Raw genomic sequence first — 21,582 nt, 5'->3', positions numbered from 1 at the left:
AGATATCAAAAAATTGCTCGCAATTTAGCATCCTCAGTGTCTTGACTTCTGGCTGACCGATTTTGGTGCTGATTGGGTGAATCGTCGAGGAGGAGTATCGCAAATTCCACAGCATGCATTTTCCGAACAACCCATAATAGCTCACTTCCTGTTGGGCTGACGCATAACTTAGAGCACGAAAGTTGTTCGACCCGATGAGCTCTATATGTGTACCGAGTTTGATACATGTATGTGCAAGTGTGTTTGATTTATAGACCACGTTTTCAGACCCCACTTTAGGGGGCGCTGTCGAGCCCCCCTGCCACGCCCAGGTCCCAGCCTCAGCCCGGCCCTGATGGCCGCGCATTCTGATGCGTGTGCAAAGTTTCAAGAGTTTTCGAGCATGGGAAGGGGCCCAAAAATGCCCAAATAGTCGGGTTAAAATAATAATAATAATTAAAGCTGCAAGCAGCGATGACGGGCCCAAGCCGGGGGCACCGCCACCCCGGTGGCATCAGCTTAACTGTGCGCAGAAGGCCAATAGGCATTTAATATGGGAAAAAATAAAAGGACTATGTCAAAGTCATTTGAATTGACCTCATTAACTGCAGCAACTGGTGCTGTTATGACCAGGAACCACAACAGTCACATTTATGAGATCAATTACATTTTATTCACTAATTTTATGTCAGATGATGTCAAATGTCAATTTCAAAATGAGTGCAGAACACTGTCCAAATGCTGAAGTTGTATTATCCTTACACTTCTCTTTATGTGTTTTTGACCTACCGTAGCTTCTGTTTGTTCACCAGTCTTATGCAGTAAAAAGCATGCATGTTTTTATTTTAATATGTGTGGCATTCAATATTTTTAAAAATAAAAATAAATAAATAAATCTAAATCACAGAAACCACAAAAATGATTTTAATATCAGTGTCAGGTAAGAGTAATATACATGCACAATTTTGTAAGTCCAGAAGACCTGTATATTTTTTAAAGATATATTTTGTGTGGTTTTTAGGGCCCAAGCCCTGAAAGGGCGCAGAGCCCTATTGTTCTTCTAAGGATTATTAGGGCCCAAGCCCTGAAAGGGCGCAGAGCCCTATTGTTCTTCTAAGGATTATTAGGGCCCAAGCCCTGAAAGGGCGCAGAGCCCTATTGTTCTTCTAAGGATTATTATTATTAGGGCCCAAGCCCTGAAAGGGCGCAGAGCCCTATTGTTCTTCTAAGGATTATTTGTTATTAGGGCCCAAGCCCTGAAAGGGCGCAGAGCCCTATTGTTCTTCTAAGGATTATTATTATTATTAGGGCCCAAGCCCTGAAAGGGCGAAGAGCCCTATTGTTCTTCTAAGGATTATTAGGGCCCAAGCCCTGAAAGGGCGCAGAGCCCTATTGTTCTTCTAAGGACAATTTAGCTTTTTCGACTATTCGGGCACTTTCGGGGCCCTTATCATGCTCGAAAACTCTTGAAACTTTGCACACACATTGGAATCTGCGGCCATCAGGGCCGGACCAAAGCTGGTACCCGGGTGTGGCAGGGGGGCTCGACAGCGCCCCCTAAAGTGGGGTCTGAAAACATGGTCTATAAATCAAACACACTTGCACGTACATATATGAAACTCGGTACACATATAGAGCTCATCGGGCCGAACAACTTTCGTGCTCTAAGTTATGTGTCAGCCCAACAGGAAGTGAGCTATTATGGGTTGTTCGGAAAACGCATGCTGTGGAATTTGCGATACTCCTCCTAGACGATTCACCCGATCAGCACCAAACTCGGTCAGCCTGAAGTCAAGACACTGAGGATGCTAAATTGCGAGCAACTTTTTGATATCTCAAACGGTTAGGCTGTGGCGAGGAGACGAATTTATGGCGAGAAAAGGGAAACAGGAAGTGTGTTATAACTTCTGCATTCATTAATTCATTTTGATTAAACTTCAACTGTGTGTTCGTTGTAAGAGGCCGATCACATGGATATGACTTTTGTGAGTCAAAGTTATAGCGCCACCAACTGGCAGCAGGAAGTGTGTCACTTTCAAAATGCTTTGAAATCACCATCTTATTTTTACCCGATTTACTTCAAACTTCATCAGTATAATGGCAAAACAAAGCAGATATAAAGCTGGTAAGCACTTCCTGATATTGTATATACTGTTGCCACGGCAACACATCAAACTATAACATTCTTTTTCGCTGCTTTTGAGACTCTTAAAATGCTTCAAATTACATGAAACTCGACACACACATCAGACATGCTGTCCAGTAGATATGGGCAAAGACTTAAAAACGGGCATGGTGGAGGAGCTCAGTAGCGCCATCTTTTGACAAAAGTAATGCAATCTTTTGTCAAAAGTGGGGGGGTTAGTTTTATCTTCAGTCACCAAACTCTGTATATATATTGTTCTCTTTGAGCCGAACAACTTTCTAATTTACAGTCATTAGCTCCGACGAACAGGAACTCAGATATTTAGGGCTTAAGGTGTGAGGACCTCACTGTAATTGCTCAAACCATCATTTTTCTTTCCCCAAATGAATTACATTTTTGAGGGCCTAAACACGCATGAAAACTCATGAAACTTTGCACACGCATCAGAAGTGGTGAAAACATACATCTGATATGGGTTTCAGAATTAGGTGTGGCAAAATGGTTCGATAGCGCCACCTACAAAATTTAAATTAAGCGTCATTCGTGCTACGTTTCATGTATGAGTATGAAAATTCAGTAGACGCATTCAACAGCCCAATACCTACAAAAAAGACCCAAGGCGCCAAATCTGAAAAACCAACAGGAACTGAGATATTTTGAATTTTCTTTGGTAAATTGGTGCAGTTTTTGCCATTGCCAGACGTTGTACTCTAACAAACTCCTCCTAGAGATTGAATCATATCAACATCGTATTTGCACAGTCTAATCTAATGGCCTTTGTGGTGTTAAATTGGGAAGATCTTGAGTTTTCCCTGAAGGGTGTGTCCGTGGCGGCCTCACAAATGTTGATGTTTCGCCATGACACAGGAATTTGTTGTACCTCAGGCATACAATGTCCGATCTGCCTCAAACTTCACATGTTTGACAAGAGTCCTGGCCTGAAGACATCTACATTCCAATATTCAGTCAAAGTTATAGCGCCACCAACTGGCAGCAGGATGTGTCACTTTTTGAAACATTTTTGAATCACTGTCTTACTTTCACCCGATTTACTTCAAACTTCATCAGTATAATGTGAAAACATGACAGATATAGACATACGAATGGATTCCTGATATTTTATATACTGTTGCTATGGCAAAGTGTCAGTTTAATTATCTTTTTGGGTGTTTTTGAGACTTAGCATGCTTGAAATTGTGTGTGTGTGTGTGTGTGTGTGTGTGTGTGTGTGTGTGTGTGTGTGTGTGTGTGTGTGTGTGTGTGTGTGTGTGTGTGTGTGTGTGTGTGTGTGTGTGTGTGTGTGTGTGTGTTTTATACATGGGCTTTACAGAAGGTCATTTGCTGTTTTTGAAAAGACACATGTCTTAAAATTAATTATTTACTGATAAAAATCAAATTGATTTAAAAAGTAAATTTCACATGATTTTCTAGTTTATAAGTTTTCTGGGTATCACCAGACCAAGCTCAATTTAAGATTGATCAATGAGCATTATTTGAATGACTCTGTATGCAATTGGATAGTCAACTAAACAGACTACTAAACTCGCCAATAGCGTGCCAGGTGAATAAGTTAGTCTGTGATTTGTTCCCGCAAAAGTGTAACAGAAGCAGTAGAAATGAATGTACGGGTTTTCAGACTGTGTTGCAGGGCGAAGTCAAATCGCTGGCAGATCAGGCTGGGTTTACCCAGTCAGTCTAAATAAATTTTATAATAAAGTTTATAATAAACTTCCATAAAATTTAGACGCGCATCTTACTCTTACCTGACACTAATATTAAAATCATTGGTGCAGTTTCTGTGATTTGGCTCCAATTGGTCATTTTGTAATTAACATTTTTTATTGGATGCTACAAATATTGAAATGAAAGCATGCTTAATTGCATAAGATTGTAAATAGCTAAGGTAGGTCAAAAACACATGAAGAGAAGTGTTAGGATAATACAATATCACCATTTGGACGGTATTCTGCGCTCATTTGAAATTGATGTGACATCATCTGACATGAAATTGATTAATTAAATTTAATTGATCTCATAGATGTGACTGTTGTGGTTCGTTGTCATAGCAGCACCAACTGCTGCAGTTAATGTGGTGAATCCAACTTCATTTGTAGGGCACTAACAATATAGTTTTATATAATTAGTTTAATAATTGTTAATAAAATAAAAAGACTATGAATTAAATACTGGCCTTCTGGACTTTACACATATTTGAAAATTACCTATTATATCATATTACATTAGAATTCATCTATATTTAAATTACATCATGGGTGTGGTTTGTGGTCATAGCGGCACCAGCTGCTGCGGTAAATGTGGCATATTTGAGCGATTTTAAAATACTCTCCTGTTTAAATGGATATTGCCTGTCTTGCACAATTTGCCTGAAGCCACCGGGGTGGTGGTGCCACCGGCTTGGGCCCGTCATCGCTGCTCGCAGCTTTAATTATTATTATTATTATTATCTTTTCGCCTTTTGGGCATTTTTGGGGCCCTTCCCATGCTCGAAAACTCTTGAAACTTTGCACACGCATCGGAATGCGCGGCCAACAGGGTCGGGTAGAGGCCTTTGACCCGGGCGTGGCAGGGGGGCTCAACAGCGCCCCCTTGAAAAACTGGGTCTATATATTAAACACACTTGCACGTACATGTATGAAACTCGGTACACTTATAGATCTCATCGGGCCAAACAACTTCCGCACTCATAGTCATAAGCTTTGCCCAACAGGAAGTCAGCTATTATGGGTTGTTCGGAAAATGCATGCTGTGGAATTTGCGATACTCCTCCTAGACGATTCACCCGATCAGCACCAAACTCGGTCAGCATGAAGTCAAGACACTGAGGATGCTAAATTGCGAGCAACTTTTTGATACCTCAAACGGTTTGGCCGTGGCGAAGAGACAAATTTATGGCGAGAAAAAGGGAACAGGAAGTGTGTTATAACTTTTGCATACATTAATTTATTTTGATGAAACTTCAGCTGTGTGTTCGTTGTAAGAGGCCGATCACATGGATATGACTTTTGTGAGTCAAAGTTATAGCGCCACCAACTGGCAGCAGGAAGTGTGTCACTTTTGTCCAAAATGGGGGGGTTAGTTTTATCTGCAGTCACCAAACTCGGTATATATATTGTACATTTCGAGCCGGACAACTTTCTAATTTACAGTCATTAGCTCTGACCAACAGAAAGTCAGATAATTTGGTTTCAATCTTGAAAAATCATAAAAACAAGCTCTGAGTTTTTATCATCTCCTCAAAAGCGATTCATTCAATCTCCTCCAAACTCGGACAACATGAAGTAAATATACAGAAGATGCTAAAATGCGAACGGTTATTGGATATCTCAAACGGTCTTCCCGTAGCAAAAGCCTAAAAAAGACAAAATAAGCACACAAGTGCCTGGTTCATAAATAAGGCTATACTCCCACCTGCTGGTTATTCTATATATCACACTGGCTGTTTTTTTTTTTTTTTTCAACACTTATGCTCTCCCTTAAATGACCAGTAGAGGGCAATATTGTATAAGTTTTCAAGCAAAAAACCTTGCCTCTGTGTGTGTGTGTGTGAATGGTTTTCTAGCCTGGTGGGGACTTAAACCTGAATGCACACAGACTCATGGGGACTTCCCAATGGGTACAAAAGCTAATAAATCAGACAGAATGAGTTCTTTTGTAAAGGTGAAAATGCAGAAAGTTGTGTGATGGGTAGGTTTAGGGGCAGGAGCAGTGTATGAGGACAGAATATATGGTTTGTACAGCATAAAAACCTTTACATCTATGGTGAGTCCCCAGAAAAAGATAGTGAACCAGACATGAGTGTGTGTGTGTGTGTGTGTGTGTGTGTGTGTGAGGGGCAGGGGTGGGGGGGTGAAGGGGGGTGTTGTGGATGGGGGGATGGGCTGAGCTGATTTGAGTTGCCTGCAGCATTACTACTGTGTGTGTGTGTGTGTGTGTGTGTGTGTGTGTGTGTGTGTGTGTGTGTGTGTGTGTGTGTGTGTGTGTGTGTGTGTGTGTTGTTCTAGCCTGGTGGGGACTTCAACCTGAATGCACACAGACTCATGGGGACACATGTCACTGTAGGGGCCTAAATTGAGGTCCCAATGGGTACAAAAGCTTATAAATCATACAGAATGAGTTCTTTTGAAAATGTAAAAATGCAGAAAGTTGTGTGAAATGGGTAGGTTTAGGGGTAGGGGCAGGAGGACAGAATATATGGTTTGTAAAGCATAAAAACCATTACGTCTATGAGTCCCCAGAAAGATAGTGAACCAGACATGAGTGTGTGTGTGTGTGTGTGTGTGTGTGTGTGTGTGTGTGTGTGTGTGTGTGTGTGTGTGTGTGTGTGTGTGCGTGAGCGTGTGCGCTAAAAAGATTACCTCTCAATGCTGTGCTTTGGCCTGCATTAAAGGATAAAACATATTATTCTGGGTTTGAATAAAAAAATAAATGTATAAAACCAGTTTATTTGTAGGGCATTGACAATATTGTTTTATATAATTAGTTAAATAATTGTGTTAATACAAATAATTATTAATAAAACATAAATATTTAAAAAAAAATTACTAACAAAGGAAAAAACACATTTAATTGTCTTTTTCAACAAAAAGTAATTGGTGTGTGTAGCTTAAAAATGAGAAGATTAATGTTTAAGGACAAAAATGAGAACCAATGAGCTACCGGCATATAGAATAACCAGAAGGTGGAAGTGTAGCCTTATTTAGTAACCAGGTTGGGTATGTCCTAGGGAACACTGTTTTGAAGATACGATTTTTGAAGATAAGATGAAGATGGAACACTGTTTTTGAACAGTGTTTTCAGACAGTGAAATAAAAACAATGTTCTATCACTGTTTAGATTTTGTGTCTGTCATTCCCCTCCCCCCTCCCTCTCCCTATCTTAGGATCACTGTGTGTGTGTGTGTGTGTGTGTGTGTGTGTGTGTGTGTGTGTGTGTGTGTGTGTGTGTGTGTGTGTGTGTGTGTGGAGGGGGTCTCTCTCACTCTGTGTGTGTGTCACCTTTTCTCTTGTGTTTTCATAATTTAACCCTTTCATATCATAGGCTATCACAAATATCTATCACTTTATTGTGAAAAATAAGTAAAAAACAAAAACATATATTATATCTTTAATTAAATACTGGTCTTCTGAACTTACAAAATTTTGAGCTGCAAAAAATATATTTGCACATAATTGAAAGTGATGTCCCAATACTTTTAATTGTTTTCTATAACATGGGCTTTAAAGAAGGTCATGTGCTGTGTTTGCAAAGATCACGTATGACACCTCTTTAAACTAATTATTTATTGATAGAATTCAAATGGATAAAAAAAGTTAATTTCACATGATCTTATAAAAGTGGCTGTTTATAATAAACTTCCATAAATTATATGCACGCATATTACTCTTACCTGACACTGATATTAAAAGCATTGTTGCGGTCTCTGTGATTTGGCTTAATTTATTTTTAAGAGAAGTGTAAGGATAATACAACTTCAGCATTTGGACAGTATTCTGCACTCATTTTGAAATTGACATTTGACATCATCTGACATAAAATTAAAGAATAAAATGTAATTGATCTCATAGATGTGACTGTTGTGGTTCCTGGTCATAGCAGCACCAGTTGCTGCAGTTAATGAGGTGAATTCAAATGACTTTGACATAGTCCCTTTATTTATTTTTTCCCATATTAAATGCCTATTGGCCTGCTGTGCACAGTTAAGCTGATGCCACCGGGGTGGCGGTGCCTCCGGCTTGGGCCCGTCATCGCTGCTCGCAGCTTTAATTATTATTATTATTATTATTATTATTATTTTAACCCGACTATTTGGGCATTTTTGGGGCCCTTCCCATGCTCGAAAACTCTTGAAACTTTGCACACGCATCAGAATGCGCGGCCATCAGGGCCCGGGCTGAGGCTGGGACCCGGGCGTGGCAGGGGGGCTCGACAGCGCCCCCTAAAGTGGGGTCTGAAAACGGGGTCTATAAATCAAACACACTTTCACGTACATATATGAAACTCGGTACACATATAGAGCTCATCGGGCCGAACAACTTTCGTGCTCTAAGTTATGCGTCAGCCCAACAGGAAGTGAGCTATTATGGGTTGTTCGGAAAACGCATGCTGTGGAATTTGCGATACTCCTCCTAGACGATTCACCCGATCAGCACCAAACTCGGTCAGCATGAAGTCCAGACACTGAGGATGCTAAATTGCAAGCAACTTTTTGATATCTCAAACGGTTTGGCCGTGGCGAAGAGACAAATTTATGGCGAGAAAAAGGAAACAGGAAGTGTGTTATAACTTTTGCATACATTAATTCATTTTGATGAAACTTCAGCTGTGTGTTCGTTGTAAGAGGACGATCACATGGATATGACTTTTGTGAGTCAAAGTTATAGCGCCACCAACTGGCAGCAGGAAGTGTCACTTTTGTCCAAAGTGGGGGGTTAGTTTTATCTGCAGTCACCAAACTCGGTATATATATTGTACTTTTCGAGCCGGACAACTTTCTAATTTACAGTCATTAGCTCTGACCAACAGGAAGTCAGATAATTTGGTTGGAAGATAACACAAAGTGGAAAGCGAGCTCTGAGTTTTTACCTTCTCCTCAAAAGCGATTCATTCAATCTCCTCCAAACTCGGACAACATAAAGTAAATATACAGAAGATGCTAAAATGCGAACGGTTATTGGATATCTCAAACGGTTTTCCCTTAGTAAAAGCCTAAAAAAGACCAAATTGGGACACAAGTAATGGTTCATAAATAAGGCTATACTCCCACCTGCTGGTTATTCTATATATCACACTGTTTTTTTTTCTGTTTTTTTTTTCTGTTTTTTCAACACTTATGCTCTCCCTTAAATGACCAGTAGAGGGCAATATTGTATAAGTTTTCAAGCAAAAAACCTTGCCTCTGTGTGTGTGTGTGTGTGAATGGTTTTCTAGCCTGGTGGGGACTTCAACCTGAATGCACACAGACTCTTGGGGACATGTGTCATTGATTTCTACAGTGTGTGTGTGTGTGTGTGGGGGGGGGGGGGGGGGGGGTTGTGGATGGGGGATGGTAAATGGGCTTAACTGATAAGAGTTGCCTGCAGCATAATTCAGCATTACTACTGTGTGTGTGTGTGTGTGTGTGTGTGTGTGTGTGTGTGTGTGTGTGTGTGTGTGTGTGTGTGTGTGTGTGTGTGTTCTTTTTTCTAGCCTGGTGGGGACTTCAACCTGAATGCACACAGACTCATTGGGACACGTGTCACTGGTTTCTACAGTGTGTGTGTGTGTGTGTGTGTGTGTGAGAGCCACTCTTCTGTCTAAAAAGATTACCTCTCAATGCTGTGCTTTGGCCTGCAGTAAAGGATTAAACATATTATTCTGGGTTTGAATAAAAAAAATCATGTATAAAACCAGTTTATTTGTTGGGCATTGACAATATTGTTTTATATAATTAGTTAAATAATTGTGTTAATACAAATAATTATTAATAAAAAAATATAAATATAAAAAAAAAATTACTAAAAAAAGAAAAAAACACATTTAATTGTCTTTAATCTTCTCATTTTTACAACTTTAATTGTCTTTAATCTTCTCATTTTTACAACTTTTTTTCCCTTTTCTTTTTAATGCCTTTTGTTTAAGGACAAACATGAGAACCAATGAGCTACCGGCATATAGAATAACCAGAAGGTGGAAGTGTAGCCTTATTTAGTAACCAGGTTGGATATGTCCTAGGGAACACTGTTTTGAAGATAAAACTATTGTTGTTATTGCAAAACAGTGTTTTCAGACAGTGAAATAAAAACAATGTTCTCTCACTGTTTAGATTTTGTGTCTGTCATTCCCCCCCCCCTTCTCTCTCAGGATCACTCTGTGTGTGTGTGTGTGTGTGTGTGTGTGTGTGTGTGTGTGTGTGTGTGTGTGTGTGTGTGTGTGTGTGTGTGTGTGTGTGTGTGTGTGTGTGGAGGGGGTCTCTCTCACTCTGTGTATGTCGCCTTGTTTCTTGTTTTTCATAATTTAACCCTTTCATATCATAGGCTATCAGCAATATCTATCACTTTATTGTGAAAAATAAGTTTAAAAAATGTATTATATATATATATATAACACTGGTCTTCTGAACTTACAATATTTTGAGCTGCAAAAAATACATTTGCACATAATTGAAAGTGATATCCTAATACTTTTAATTGTTTTCTATAACATTGGCTTTAAAGAAGGTCATGCGCTGTGTTTGCAAAGATCACGTATGACACCTCTTTAAACTAATTATTTATTGATTAAAATTCAAATGGATAAAAATATATAATTTCACATGATCTTATAAAAGTGGCTGTTTATAATAAACTTCTATAAATTTTATGCACGCATATTACTCTTACCTGACACTGATATTAAAATCATTGTTGCGGTCTCTGTGATTTGGCTTAATTTATTTTTAAGAGAAGTGTAAGGATAATACAACTTCAGCATTTGGACAGTATTCTGCACTCATTTTGAAATTGACATTAGACATCATCTGACATAAAATTAATGAATAAAATGTAATTGATCTCAGAGATGTGAGTGTTGTGGTTCCTGGTCATAGCAGCACCAGTTGCTGCAGTTAATGAGGTGAATTCAAATGACTTTGACATAGTCCCTTTATTTATTTTTTCCCATATTAAATGCCTATTGCCTGCTGTGCACAGTTAAGCTGATGCCACCGGGGTGGCGGTGCCCCCGGCTTGGGCCCGTCATCGCTGCTCGCAGCTTTAATTTATTATTATTTTTTTACGCGACTATTTGGGCATTTTTGGGGCCCTTCCCATGCTCGAAAACTCTTGAAACTTTGCACACACATCAGAATGCGCGGCCATCAGGGCCGGGCTGAGGCTGGGACCCGGGCGTGGCAGGGGGGCTCGACAGCGCCCCCTAAAGTGGGGTCTGAAAACGGGGTCTATAAATCAAACACACTTGCACGTACACATATGAAACTTGGTACACATATAGAGCTCATCGGGCCGAACAACTTTCGTGCTCTAAGTCATGCGTCAGCACAACAGGAAGTGAGCTATTATGGGTTGTTCGGAAAACGCATGCTGTGGAATTTGCGATACTCCTCCTAGACGATTCACCCAATCAGCACCAAACTCGGTCAGCATGAAGTCAAGACACTGAGGATGCTAAATTGCGAGCAACTTTTTGATATCTCAAACGGTTTGGCCGTGGCGAAGAGACGAATTTATGGCGAGAAAAGGGAAACAGGAAGTGTGTAATAACTTCTGCATACATTAATTCATTTTGATTAAACTTCAGCTGTGTGTTCGTTGTAAGAGGCCGATCACATGGATATGACTTTTGTGAGTCAAAGTTATAGCGCCACCAACTGGCAGCAGGAAGTGTCACTTTTGTCCAAAGAGGAGGGTTAGTTTTATCTACATTCACCAAACTCGGTATATATATAGTACTTTTCGAGCCGGACAACTTTCTAATTTACAGTCATTAGCTCTGACCAACAGGAAGTCAGATAATTTGGTTGGAAGATAACACAAAGTGGAAAGCGAGCTCTGAGTTTTTACCTTCTCCTCAAAAGCGATTCATTCAATCTCCTCCAAACTCGGACAACATGAAGTAAATATACAGAAGATGCTAAAATGCGAACGGTTATTGGATATCTCAAACGGTGTTCCCGTAGCAAAAGCCTAAAAAACACAAAATAGGGACACACGTGCCTGGTTCATAAATAAGGCTATACTCCCACCTGCTGGTTATTCTATATATCACACTGGCTGTTTTTCTGTTTTTTTTCTGTTTTTTCAACACTTATGCTCTCCCTTAAATGACCAGTAGAGGGCAATATTGTATAAGTTTTCAAGCAAAAAACCTTGCCTCTCTGGGTGTGTGAATGGTTTTCTAACCTGGTGGGGACTTAAACCTGAATGCACACAGACTCATTGGGACTTCCCAATGGGTACAAAAGCTTATAAATCAGACAGAATGAGTTCTTTTGAAGAAAGTTTTGTGTGATGGGTAGGTTTAGGGGCAGGAGCAGTGTAGGATGACAGAATATATGGTTTGTACAGCATAAAAACCATTACATCTATGAGTCCCCAGAAAGATAGTGAACCAGACATGAGTGTGTGTGTGTATGTGTGTGTGTTTGTGGGTGGGTGTGTGTGTGTTGTGGATGGGGGATGGTGGATGGGCTTATTCATTCGACTTTATTGTCCACCTTAGTGGAAATTTGTCTTCGACTTCTCCGAACAAAAATACATCAATGACACCACATTTAAACTTACATTAAAATACACACAGTTAAGAGTACAATACTACCGCCTCAACATACAACAACAGAAAAATGGAAAACAGCGCAGCTGATTATAATAAGATAGATTTCGATCTACAATAAACACATTTTTAAACAATTTCAGTTTAGATTAAGTTCCTGTATGGCATGGGGAACAAAAGATTTCTTATAGATGTTCCGGCTCGCCCTTGGGACCCTGAATCTACGGCCAGATGGAAGCAATTCAAACTCTGAGTTTAGTGGGTGTAGGGTGTCTGTTGATATCTGTCGGGCCTTCCTGAGTACCGCCTTATCAAATACATCCCCAAGCTGCCTCTGTGACTTGCCAATCACCTTCCCTGCCGTACTAACAATTTTAGAAAGCTTGTTTTTATATTTCACATTCAGGTTACCATACCAAGCTGTTATATTAAACTGCAAAATACTTTCTACAAGGCCCCTATATGCCATCTCAAGAATATGCTGACTGACCCTGAAACTCCTCAGTTTTCTAATTAAAAACAATCGCTGATTAGCTCTCTTAAAAATACTCTCTGAGTTAACAGTAAAACTTAAAGTACGATCAATAATTGTACCCAGGTACTTAAAATTTTCAACTACTTCCACAGGCTGGCTGTTAAGTACAACAGGGTTGATGTTACTGGCCCCTCTTGGTTTTGTTTGTATTATAAGTTCTTTTGTTTTAGTCACGTTAATTTCCAATTTAACAGTCTGACACCAATCCTGCAATAAAGTGACTTGGCTAAAATAAGCTTCCTCATGTGCTGCATTATTTTCTGTGAGGAGTCCTACCAAGGCCATGTCATCAGAATATTTAAGTAAACTAACATTGGTGCTGTGCACAGTCATATCATTTATATAAATTGAAAACAACAAAGGTGACAACACACAGCCTTGTGGTGCTCCAGTATTTATAACAAGCTCATCTGAGTAGACCCCATTCATTAAGACTCTCTGAGGGCGGTCAGTTAAGAAACTTCTAATCCAATGAATGAGCCCACCATTCACATTCATCCTATGAAGTTGTTCTAAAAGAATGTCAGTTTGCATAGTATTAAAAGCAGAAGTAAAATCAATAAAAAGAACCCGAGCAAGTGACTTTGGTTGTTGCAAATGTTTAGCTATTTGATTTACAAGAGTAAGAGTTGCGTCCTCTGTGCCCCTGTGTGACCTATAGGCAAATTGAAGGGGGTCAAGTTGATTTCTAACGGAAGACATAAGATGGGTGCTAACCACTCTCTCCATACACTTAGCTAAGAGTGGAGTGAGTGCCACTGGTCTAAAGTCTCCAAGGGCTATAGCCCTAGAGACCTTAGGCACAGGTATTATTGTGGATTTCTTCCATGAATTTGGAAAAACACCACAATTCAGCAAAATTTGAAACAGCTGAGTGAGAACCCCTTTAAGCTGCTGAGAACATACCTTTAACACCCTTCCTTGGAGGCCATCAGGCCCAGGGGCTTTGTTTGTTCTAATTTTAGAGAGACATCTGGCTACTTCTTCTTCAGAGAGCTGTATCTGTTCATAGCTACCAATCTGATCACAGGTAATACTGCAGCCGATTTTTGGGTCTCTCACATCATATCTTCCATAGAAGATATTTAATTCATTAACAAATTTACCACAATCTGCCACATTTACACTTTGTTTTTTTCCTTCCCTACCCATTATTGTGTTTAATCCCTCCCATGCTTGTCTTGCATTGCCTGTACAGAATCTTTGTTCAACCTTATTCTTAAAATCTATTTTTGCTGTAAAAACCTTACGTTTAAATTCCTTCTCTTTTTCCTTTACTACATCATTTTCTCCTCTCAAAAATGCAGCCCTTTTCTCATTCAGACACGTTTTAAGATCCTTTGAGAGCCATGGCTTGTTATTACTAAACACCTGAACTTTCTTAGAGGTGATAACAGTTTCTTCACAAAACTTAATATAGCATGTGATTGTGTCTGTTAATTCGTGGTAATCAGAGCATGTGTCAAAAAACATGCGCCAATCTGTAGAGTCAAAACAGTCTCTGAGCTCCTCCTCCCCATCCTCAGTCCATTGACGTACAGTTTTCAGGAGTGGTTTTTCACGCCTTACTTTCTGTCTGTATGTTGGAAGGAGATGAATGACGTTATGATCTGACTTACCAAGAGGAGGACGACTCACTGCTTTATATGCGTCTGGGATGTTACCGAAGCATTGGTCCAGTATGCGAGTGGAGCGAGTGGGCGTGGTGACATACTGCTGCAGAGTGGGTAGATGAGGTGACAGCTGACATGTGTTGAAATCCCCCAAAATAAAAACTGGCTGATCTACCGATCGGGAGAGAGCAGCATTGAAGCTTTCAGTTATCATTTCCGCTGCTTCTTTATTATTAGGCCCTGGGACATAGACAAGGATGATGGTGATTTGCCCGAACTCCCGCGGAAGGTAAAATGGCCTGATAGATACAGACAGCAGTTCATAGTCTCTAGTGCACACTCTCTTGAGCACTTTAAATTGTGATGCCCAGGCGCTGTCAATAAACATGCAGAGTCCTCCCCCGATGGATTTTTTAGATGACACCTTATCACGATCTGCTCTTATAACTGTAAATCGCTCCATGTCAATGCATGTACTGTCCTTGTGAAGCCACGTCTCTGTGAAACAAAGCAAATTACTCCTCCTAAAATCCTCGTCAAACCGGAGGCGTGTTGTGATCTCATCCAGTTTATTATTTAATGATCTGACGTTTGACAGAGTTATGATGGGAAGCGGGTGTCTGTTTCCTCGCCTTCTCAACCTGTTACGAACGCCTCCCCTCGAGCCTCTTTTCTTCCTTTTCCTGCCCTGGGCTTTTCCATGAGGTATTGCTGATACATGACTTAAGTCCACAGGCACAGCTTCACTCCGTAGGGCAAGAAGAAAATCCCTCGAATATGTAATCACTGGCGACGTTCGTATCTGGTGTTTACTTCCCTCATTGTTCCCGGCTTGGGCAAAGTTCTCTCTTATGACAGCATATAGAATAAATAAGATCCCCACTGCACGCAAGTAATCCATTTCCATGTTGATTGCCTCAAGGACATTAACAAAACATAAGTAAACACACGATTAAATGCCGAAAATTCACAGAACAAACAAACGAACGGAGAAGCACTGGGTCAGCAGCCGTGCCGCGCCCCTGCTGCACATACTGATAAGAGTTGCCTGCAGCATACTTCAGCATTACTACTGTGTGTGTGTGCGTGCGTGCGTGCGTGTGTGTGTGTGTGTGTGTGTTCTTTTTTCTAGCCTGGTGGGGACTTCAACCTGAATGCACACAGACTCATGGGGACACGTGTCACTGATTTCTACTGTGTGTGTGTGTGTGTGTGTGTGTGTGTGTGTGTGTGTGTGTGTGTGTGTGTGTGTGTGTGTGTGTGTGTGTGTGTGTGTGTGTGTGTGTGTGTGAGCCACTCTTCTGTCTAAAAAGATTACCTCTCAATGCTGTGCTCTGGCCTGCATTCAAGGATAAAAAAAAATATTCTGGGTTTGAATAAAAAAATGAATGTATAAAACCAGTTTATTTGTAGGGCATTGACAATATTGTTTTATATAATTAGTTAAATAATTGTGTTAATACAAATAATTATTAATAAAAAATATAAATATAAAAAAAACATTACTAACAAAAGAAAAAACCCATTTAATTGTCTTTAAAAAAAAAAAAAAAGTAGTGTGTGTAACTTAAAAAATGAGAAGATTAATGCCTTTTGTTCAAGGACAAAAATGAGAACCAATGAGCTACCGGTATATAGAATAACCAGAAGGTGGAAGTGTAGCCTTATTTAGTAACCAGGTAGGATATGTCCTAGGGAACACTGTTTTGAAGATTAAACTATTGTTGTTATTGAAAAACAGTGTTTTCAGACAGTGAAATAAAAACAATGTTCGCTCACTGTTTAGATTTTGTGTCTGTCATTCCCCTCCCCCCTCACTCTCCCTCTCTCAGGATCACTCTATGTGTGTGTGTGGAAAGGGTCTCTCTCCCTCTCTCAGGATCACTCTATGTGTGTGTGTGTGTGTGTGTGTGGAGGGGGTCTCTCTCACTCTGTGTGTGTCGCCTTGTTTCTTGTTTTTTTTCATAATTTAACCCTTTCATATCATAGGCTATATCAGCAATTTCTATCACTTTATTGTGAAAAATAAGTTTAAAAATGTATTATATATATATATATATATATATATATATATATATATATATATATATATATATATATATATATATATATATATATATATATATATATATATATAACACTGGTCTTCTGAACTTACAATATTTTGAGCTGCAAAAAATGCATTTGCACATAATTGAAAGTGATATCCTAATACTTTTAATTGTTTTCTATAACATGGGCTTTAAAGAAGGTCATGTGCTGTGTTTGCAAAGATCACGTATGACACCTCTTTAAACTAATAATTTATTGATAGAATTCAAATGGATTAAAAAAATAATTTCACATGATCTTATAAAAGTGGCTGTTTATAATAAACTTCTATAAATGATATGCACGCATATTACTCTTACCTGACACTGATATTATAATCATTGTTGCGGTCTCTGTGATTTGGCTTAATTTATTTTTAAGAGAAGTGTAAGGATAATACAACTTCAGCATTTGGACGGTATTCTGCACTCATTTTGAAATTGACATTTGACATCATCTAACATAAAATTAATGAATAAAATGTAATTGATCTCAGAGATGTGACTGTTGTGGTTCCTGGTCATAGCAGCACCAGTTGCTGCAGTTAATGAGGTGAATTCAAATGACTTTGACATAGTCCCATTATTTATTTTTTCCCATATTAAATGCCTATTGCCTGCTGTGCACAGTTAAGCTGATGCCACCGGGGTGGCGGTGCCCCCGGCTTGGGCCCGCCATCGCTGCTCGCAGCTTTAATTATTTTTTTTATTTTTATTTTTTACCGACTATTTGGGCATTTTTGGGGCCCTTCCCATGCTCGAAAACTCTTGAAACTTTGCACACGCATCAGAATGCGCGGCCATCAGGGCCGGGCTGAGGCTGGGACCCGGGCGTGGCAGGGGGGCTCGACAGCGCCCCCTAAAGTGGGCTCTGAAAACGGGGTCTATAAATCAAACACACTTGCACGTACATATATGAAACTCGGTACACATATAGAGCTCATCGGGCCGAACAACTTTCGTGCTCTAAGTTATGTGTCAGCCCAACAGGAAGTGAGCTATTATGGGTTGTTGAACGCATGCTGTGGAACGCATGCTGTGGAATTTGCAATACTGCTCCTAGACGATTCACCCGATCAGCACCAAACTCGGTCAGCGTGAAGTCAACACACTGAGGATGCCAAATTGCGAGCAACTTTTTGATATCTCAAACGGTTTGGCCGTGGCGAAGAGACGAATTTATGGTGAGAAAAGGGAAACAGGAAGTGTGTTATAACTTCTGCATACATTAATTCATTTTGATGAAACTTCAGCTGTGTGTTCGTTGTAAGAGGCCGATCACATGGATATGACTTTTGTGAGTCAAAGTTATAGTGCCACCAACTGGCAGCAGGAAGTGTGTCACTTTCAAAATTGCTTTAAATCCCCATCTTATTTTCACCCGATTCACTTCAAACTTCATCAGTATTATGTCAAAACATGGCAGATATAGACATATGAATGGATTCCTGATTCTTGAAATACTGTTGTCATGGCAACGTGTCAAAGTCTAATAATCTTTTTTGGTGTTTTTGAGACTCTTAACATGCTTGAAATTGCATGAAACTCAACACACAAATCTGACATGCTGTCCAGAAGATGCAAGCAAAGATTCAGAAACGGGCGTGGTAGAGGGGCTCAATAGCGCCATCTTTTGTCCAAAGTGGGGGGTTAGTTTTATCTACAGTCACCAAACTCTGTATATATATTGTACATTTTGAGCCGGACAACTTTCTAATTTACAGTCATTAGCTCTGACCAACAGGAAGTCAGATAATTTGGTTGGAAGATAACAAGAAGTCGAAAGCGAGCTCTGAGTTTTTACCTTCTCCTCAAAAGCGATTCATTCAATCTCCTCCAAACTCGGACAACATGAAGTAAATATACAGAAGATGCTAAAATGCGAACGGTTATTGGATATCTCAAACGGTTTTCCCTTAGCAAAAGCCTAAAAAAGACAAAATAAGCACACAAGTGCCTGGTTCATAAATAAGGCTATACTCCCACCTGCTGGTTATTCTATATATCACACTGTTTTGTTTTTTTTTTTTTTTTTTTTTTTCAACACTTATGCTCTCACTTAAATGACCAGTAGAGGGCAATATTGTATAAGTTTTCAAGCAAAAAAAAAAATTGCCTCTGTGTGTGTGTGTGTGTGAATGGTTTTCTAGCCTGGTGGGGACTTAAACCTGAATGCACATAGACTCATGGGGACTTCCCAATGGGTACAAAAGCTTATAAATCAAACAGAATGAGTTCTTTTGAAAAGGTGAAAATGCAGAAAATTCTGTGATGGGTAGGTTTAGGGGCAGGGGCAGTGTAGGAGGACAGAATATATGGTTTGTACAGTATAAAAACCATTGTGTCTATGGTGAGTCCCCAGAAAGATAGTGAACCAGATGTGTGTGTGTGTGTGTGTGTGTGTGTGTGTGTGTGTGTGTGTGTGTGTGTGTGTGTGTGTGTGTGTGTGTGTGTGTGTCACTTTCTCTCAATGGTAATAATTGAACCCTTACATATCATAGGCTAATACAAATGTGAAAAATAAGTTAAAAAAAACCTATACAAATACCTTGAATTAAATACTGGTCTTCTGGACTTACAAAATATTGCCCTGCAAAAGATAACTGCAGATATTTGAAAATGACCTATTATATCCTATAACATTAGAATTCATCTATATTTAAATTACATCATGGGTGTGGCTTGAAACTTTTCCCCACCTTTTAGACTTTACTATGGTTGTTTAGTTGAAAATCATGTTTAATTTAAATCTCAGTTTGCCCCCCCCCCCCCTCTCTCTCTCTCTCTCTCTCTCTCTCTCTCTCTCTCTCTCTCTCTCTCTCTCTCTCTCTCTCTCTCAGTGTGTGTGTGTGTGTGTGTGTGTGTGTGTGTGTGTGTGTGTGTGTGTGTGTGTGTGTGTGTGTGTGTGTGTGTGTGTGTGTGTGTGTGTGTGTGTGTGTGTGTGTGTGTCTGTTTGTAGGGGGATGGTGCCAGCTTCATTTTGATTGTGAAAAGATTAGCTCTTTGCTGTGTGCTTTGGCCTGCATTAAAGGATAAAAAAAATATTCTGGGTTTGAATAAACAAAATTAATGTATAAAACCAGTTTATTTGTAGGGCATTGACAATATTGTTTTATATAATTAGTTAAATAATTGTGTTAATACAAATAATTATTAATAAAAAAAATATATATAAAAAAACATTACTAACAAAAGAAAAAACACATTTTATTGTCTTTAAAAATAAATAAAAAATTAGTGTGTGTAACTTAAAAATGAGAAGATTAATGCCTTTTGTTTAAGGACAAAAATGAGAACCAATCAGCTACCGGTATATCGAATAACCAGAAGGTGGAAGTGTAGCCTTATTTAGTAACCAGGTTGGATATGTCCTAGGGAAAACTGTTTTGAAGATTAAACTATTGTTGTTATTGCAAAACAGTGTTTTCAGACAGTGAAATAAAAACAATGTTCGCTCACTGTTTAGATTTTGTGTCTGTCATTCCCCTCCCCCTCCCTCTCCCTCTCTCAGGATCACTCTGTGTGTGTGTGTGTGTGTGTGTGAGTGTGTGTGTGTGTGTGTGTGTGTGTGTGTGTGTGGAGGGGGTCTCTCTCACTCTTTTTTTTTCTTCGCAATGTTTTTCTATCGCAAACATGAAGTAAATATACAGAAGATGCTAAAATGCGAATGGTTATTGGATATCTCAAACGGTGTTCCCTTAGCAAAAGCCTAAAAAACACAAAATAAGCACACCAGTGCCTGGTTCATAAATAAGGCTATACTCCCACCTGGTGGTTATTCTATATAATCACAGTTTTTTTTTTCTTTTTTTTTCTCAACACTTATGCTCTCATTTAAATGACCAGTAGAGGGCAATATTGTATAAGTTTTCAAGCAAAAAACCTTGCCTCTGTGTGTGTGTGTGTGTGTGTGTGTGTGTGTGTGTGTGTGTGTGTGTGAATGGTTTTTTAGCCTGGTGGGGACTTAAACCTGAATGCACAAAGACTCATGGGGACTTCCCAATGGGTACAAAAGCTTATAAATCATACAGAATGAGTTATTTTGAAAATGTGAAAATGCAGAAAGTTTTGTGTGGTGTGTAGGTTTAGGGTAGGAGCAGTGTAGGAGGACAGAATATATGGTTTGTACAGTATAAAAACCATTAAGTCTATGGTGAGTCCCCAGAAAGATAGCACACCAGAGACCAGATATGTGACTCTGACTGTGTGTGTGTGTGTGTGTGTGTGTGTGTGTGTGTGTGTGTGTGTGTGTGTGTGTGTGTGTGTGTGTGTGTGTGTGTGTGTGTGTGTGTGTGTGTGTGTGTGTGTTTCTGATGGGGGATGGGTGTCAGTTGCATTTTGATGAGGAAAAGATTAGCTCTTTTATTGCTGTGTGCTTTGGCCAGCATTAAAGGATAAATATATATATATTTCTGGGTTTGAATAAAAAAATGGAAAAAGTATGGAACCAGTTAATTTGTAGAGCATTGACAATATCGTTTTATATAATAAGTTTCGTAATTGTGAAAATACAAATATAAAAAGACCTTTAGATAAATACTAAAGTCAACTCGGTCAACATGAAACAAAGGACAGTGAAGATTTGACAGGCATTGACAATATTTTTTATATAATTAGTTTAATAATTGTGTTAATACAAAGAAGGTGGGAGTAAAGCCTTATTTATGAACACGGCTGGATAAGTCTTTGAGAAAAATGTATAAAAATAAAACACTTGGCTAGTTTTATCTATAGTCACCAAACTCAGAAAGAATAAAAATGTAAAATGAATGTACTTTTTGTATTTTTTTATCAATATATTGGTTTTCTTCAACATTTTGTATTTGAAGATTAATTCTTAAAACTAAAATACTAACATAAAAAAAACACATTTGAGTTTCTTTTTCAAATAATTTTCTCCGACCATTTAGATTTTATTATTATTTTTTGTTTAAAATCTTGTTCAATATTCAT

General features: G+C 39.1%; 1 protein-coding gene across 1 annotated transcript in view; it reads right to left on the bottom strand.

The window, feature by feature from the left end:
• Nucleotides 1-15,550, bottom strand: part of LOC137090744 (uncharacterized) — a 139,362-nt gene extending 123,812 nt beyond the window's left edge. The window contains exon 1 of the mRNA XM_067454692.1: nucleotides 14,546-15,550. Coding sequence (XP_067310793.1) covers nucleotides 14,546-15,446 — 901 coding nt within the window. The 5' untranslated portion in view covers nucleotides 15,447-15,550. The remainder of the gene's footprint in view (nucleotides 1-14,545) is intronic.
• Between the last annotated feature and the right edge of the window lie 6,032 nt (nucleotides 15,551-21,582).

This window comes from Pseudorasbora parva, chromosome 10, assembly GCF_024679245.1.
Source record: "Pseudorasbora parva isolate DD20220531a chromosome 10, ASM2467924v1, whole genome shotgun sequence".
Classification (NCBI taxonomy): domain Eukaryota; kingdom Metazoa; phylum Chordata; class Actinopteri; order Cypriniformes; family Gobionidae; genus Pseudorasbora; species Pseudorasbora parva.
The sequence above is the reverse complement of the archived record's forward strand: the minus strand, read 5'-3'. Positions and strand labels throughout refer to the sequence as shown.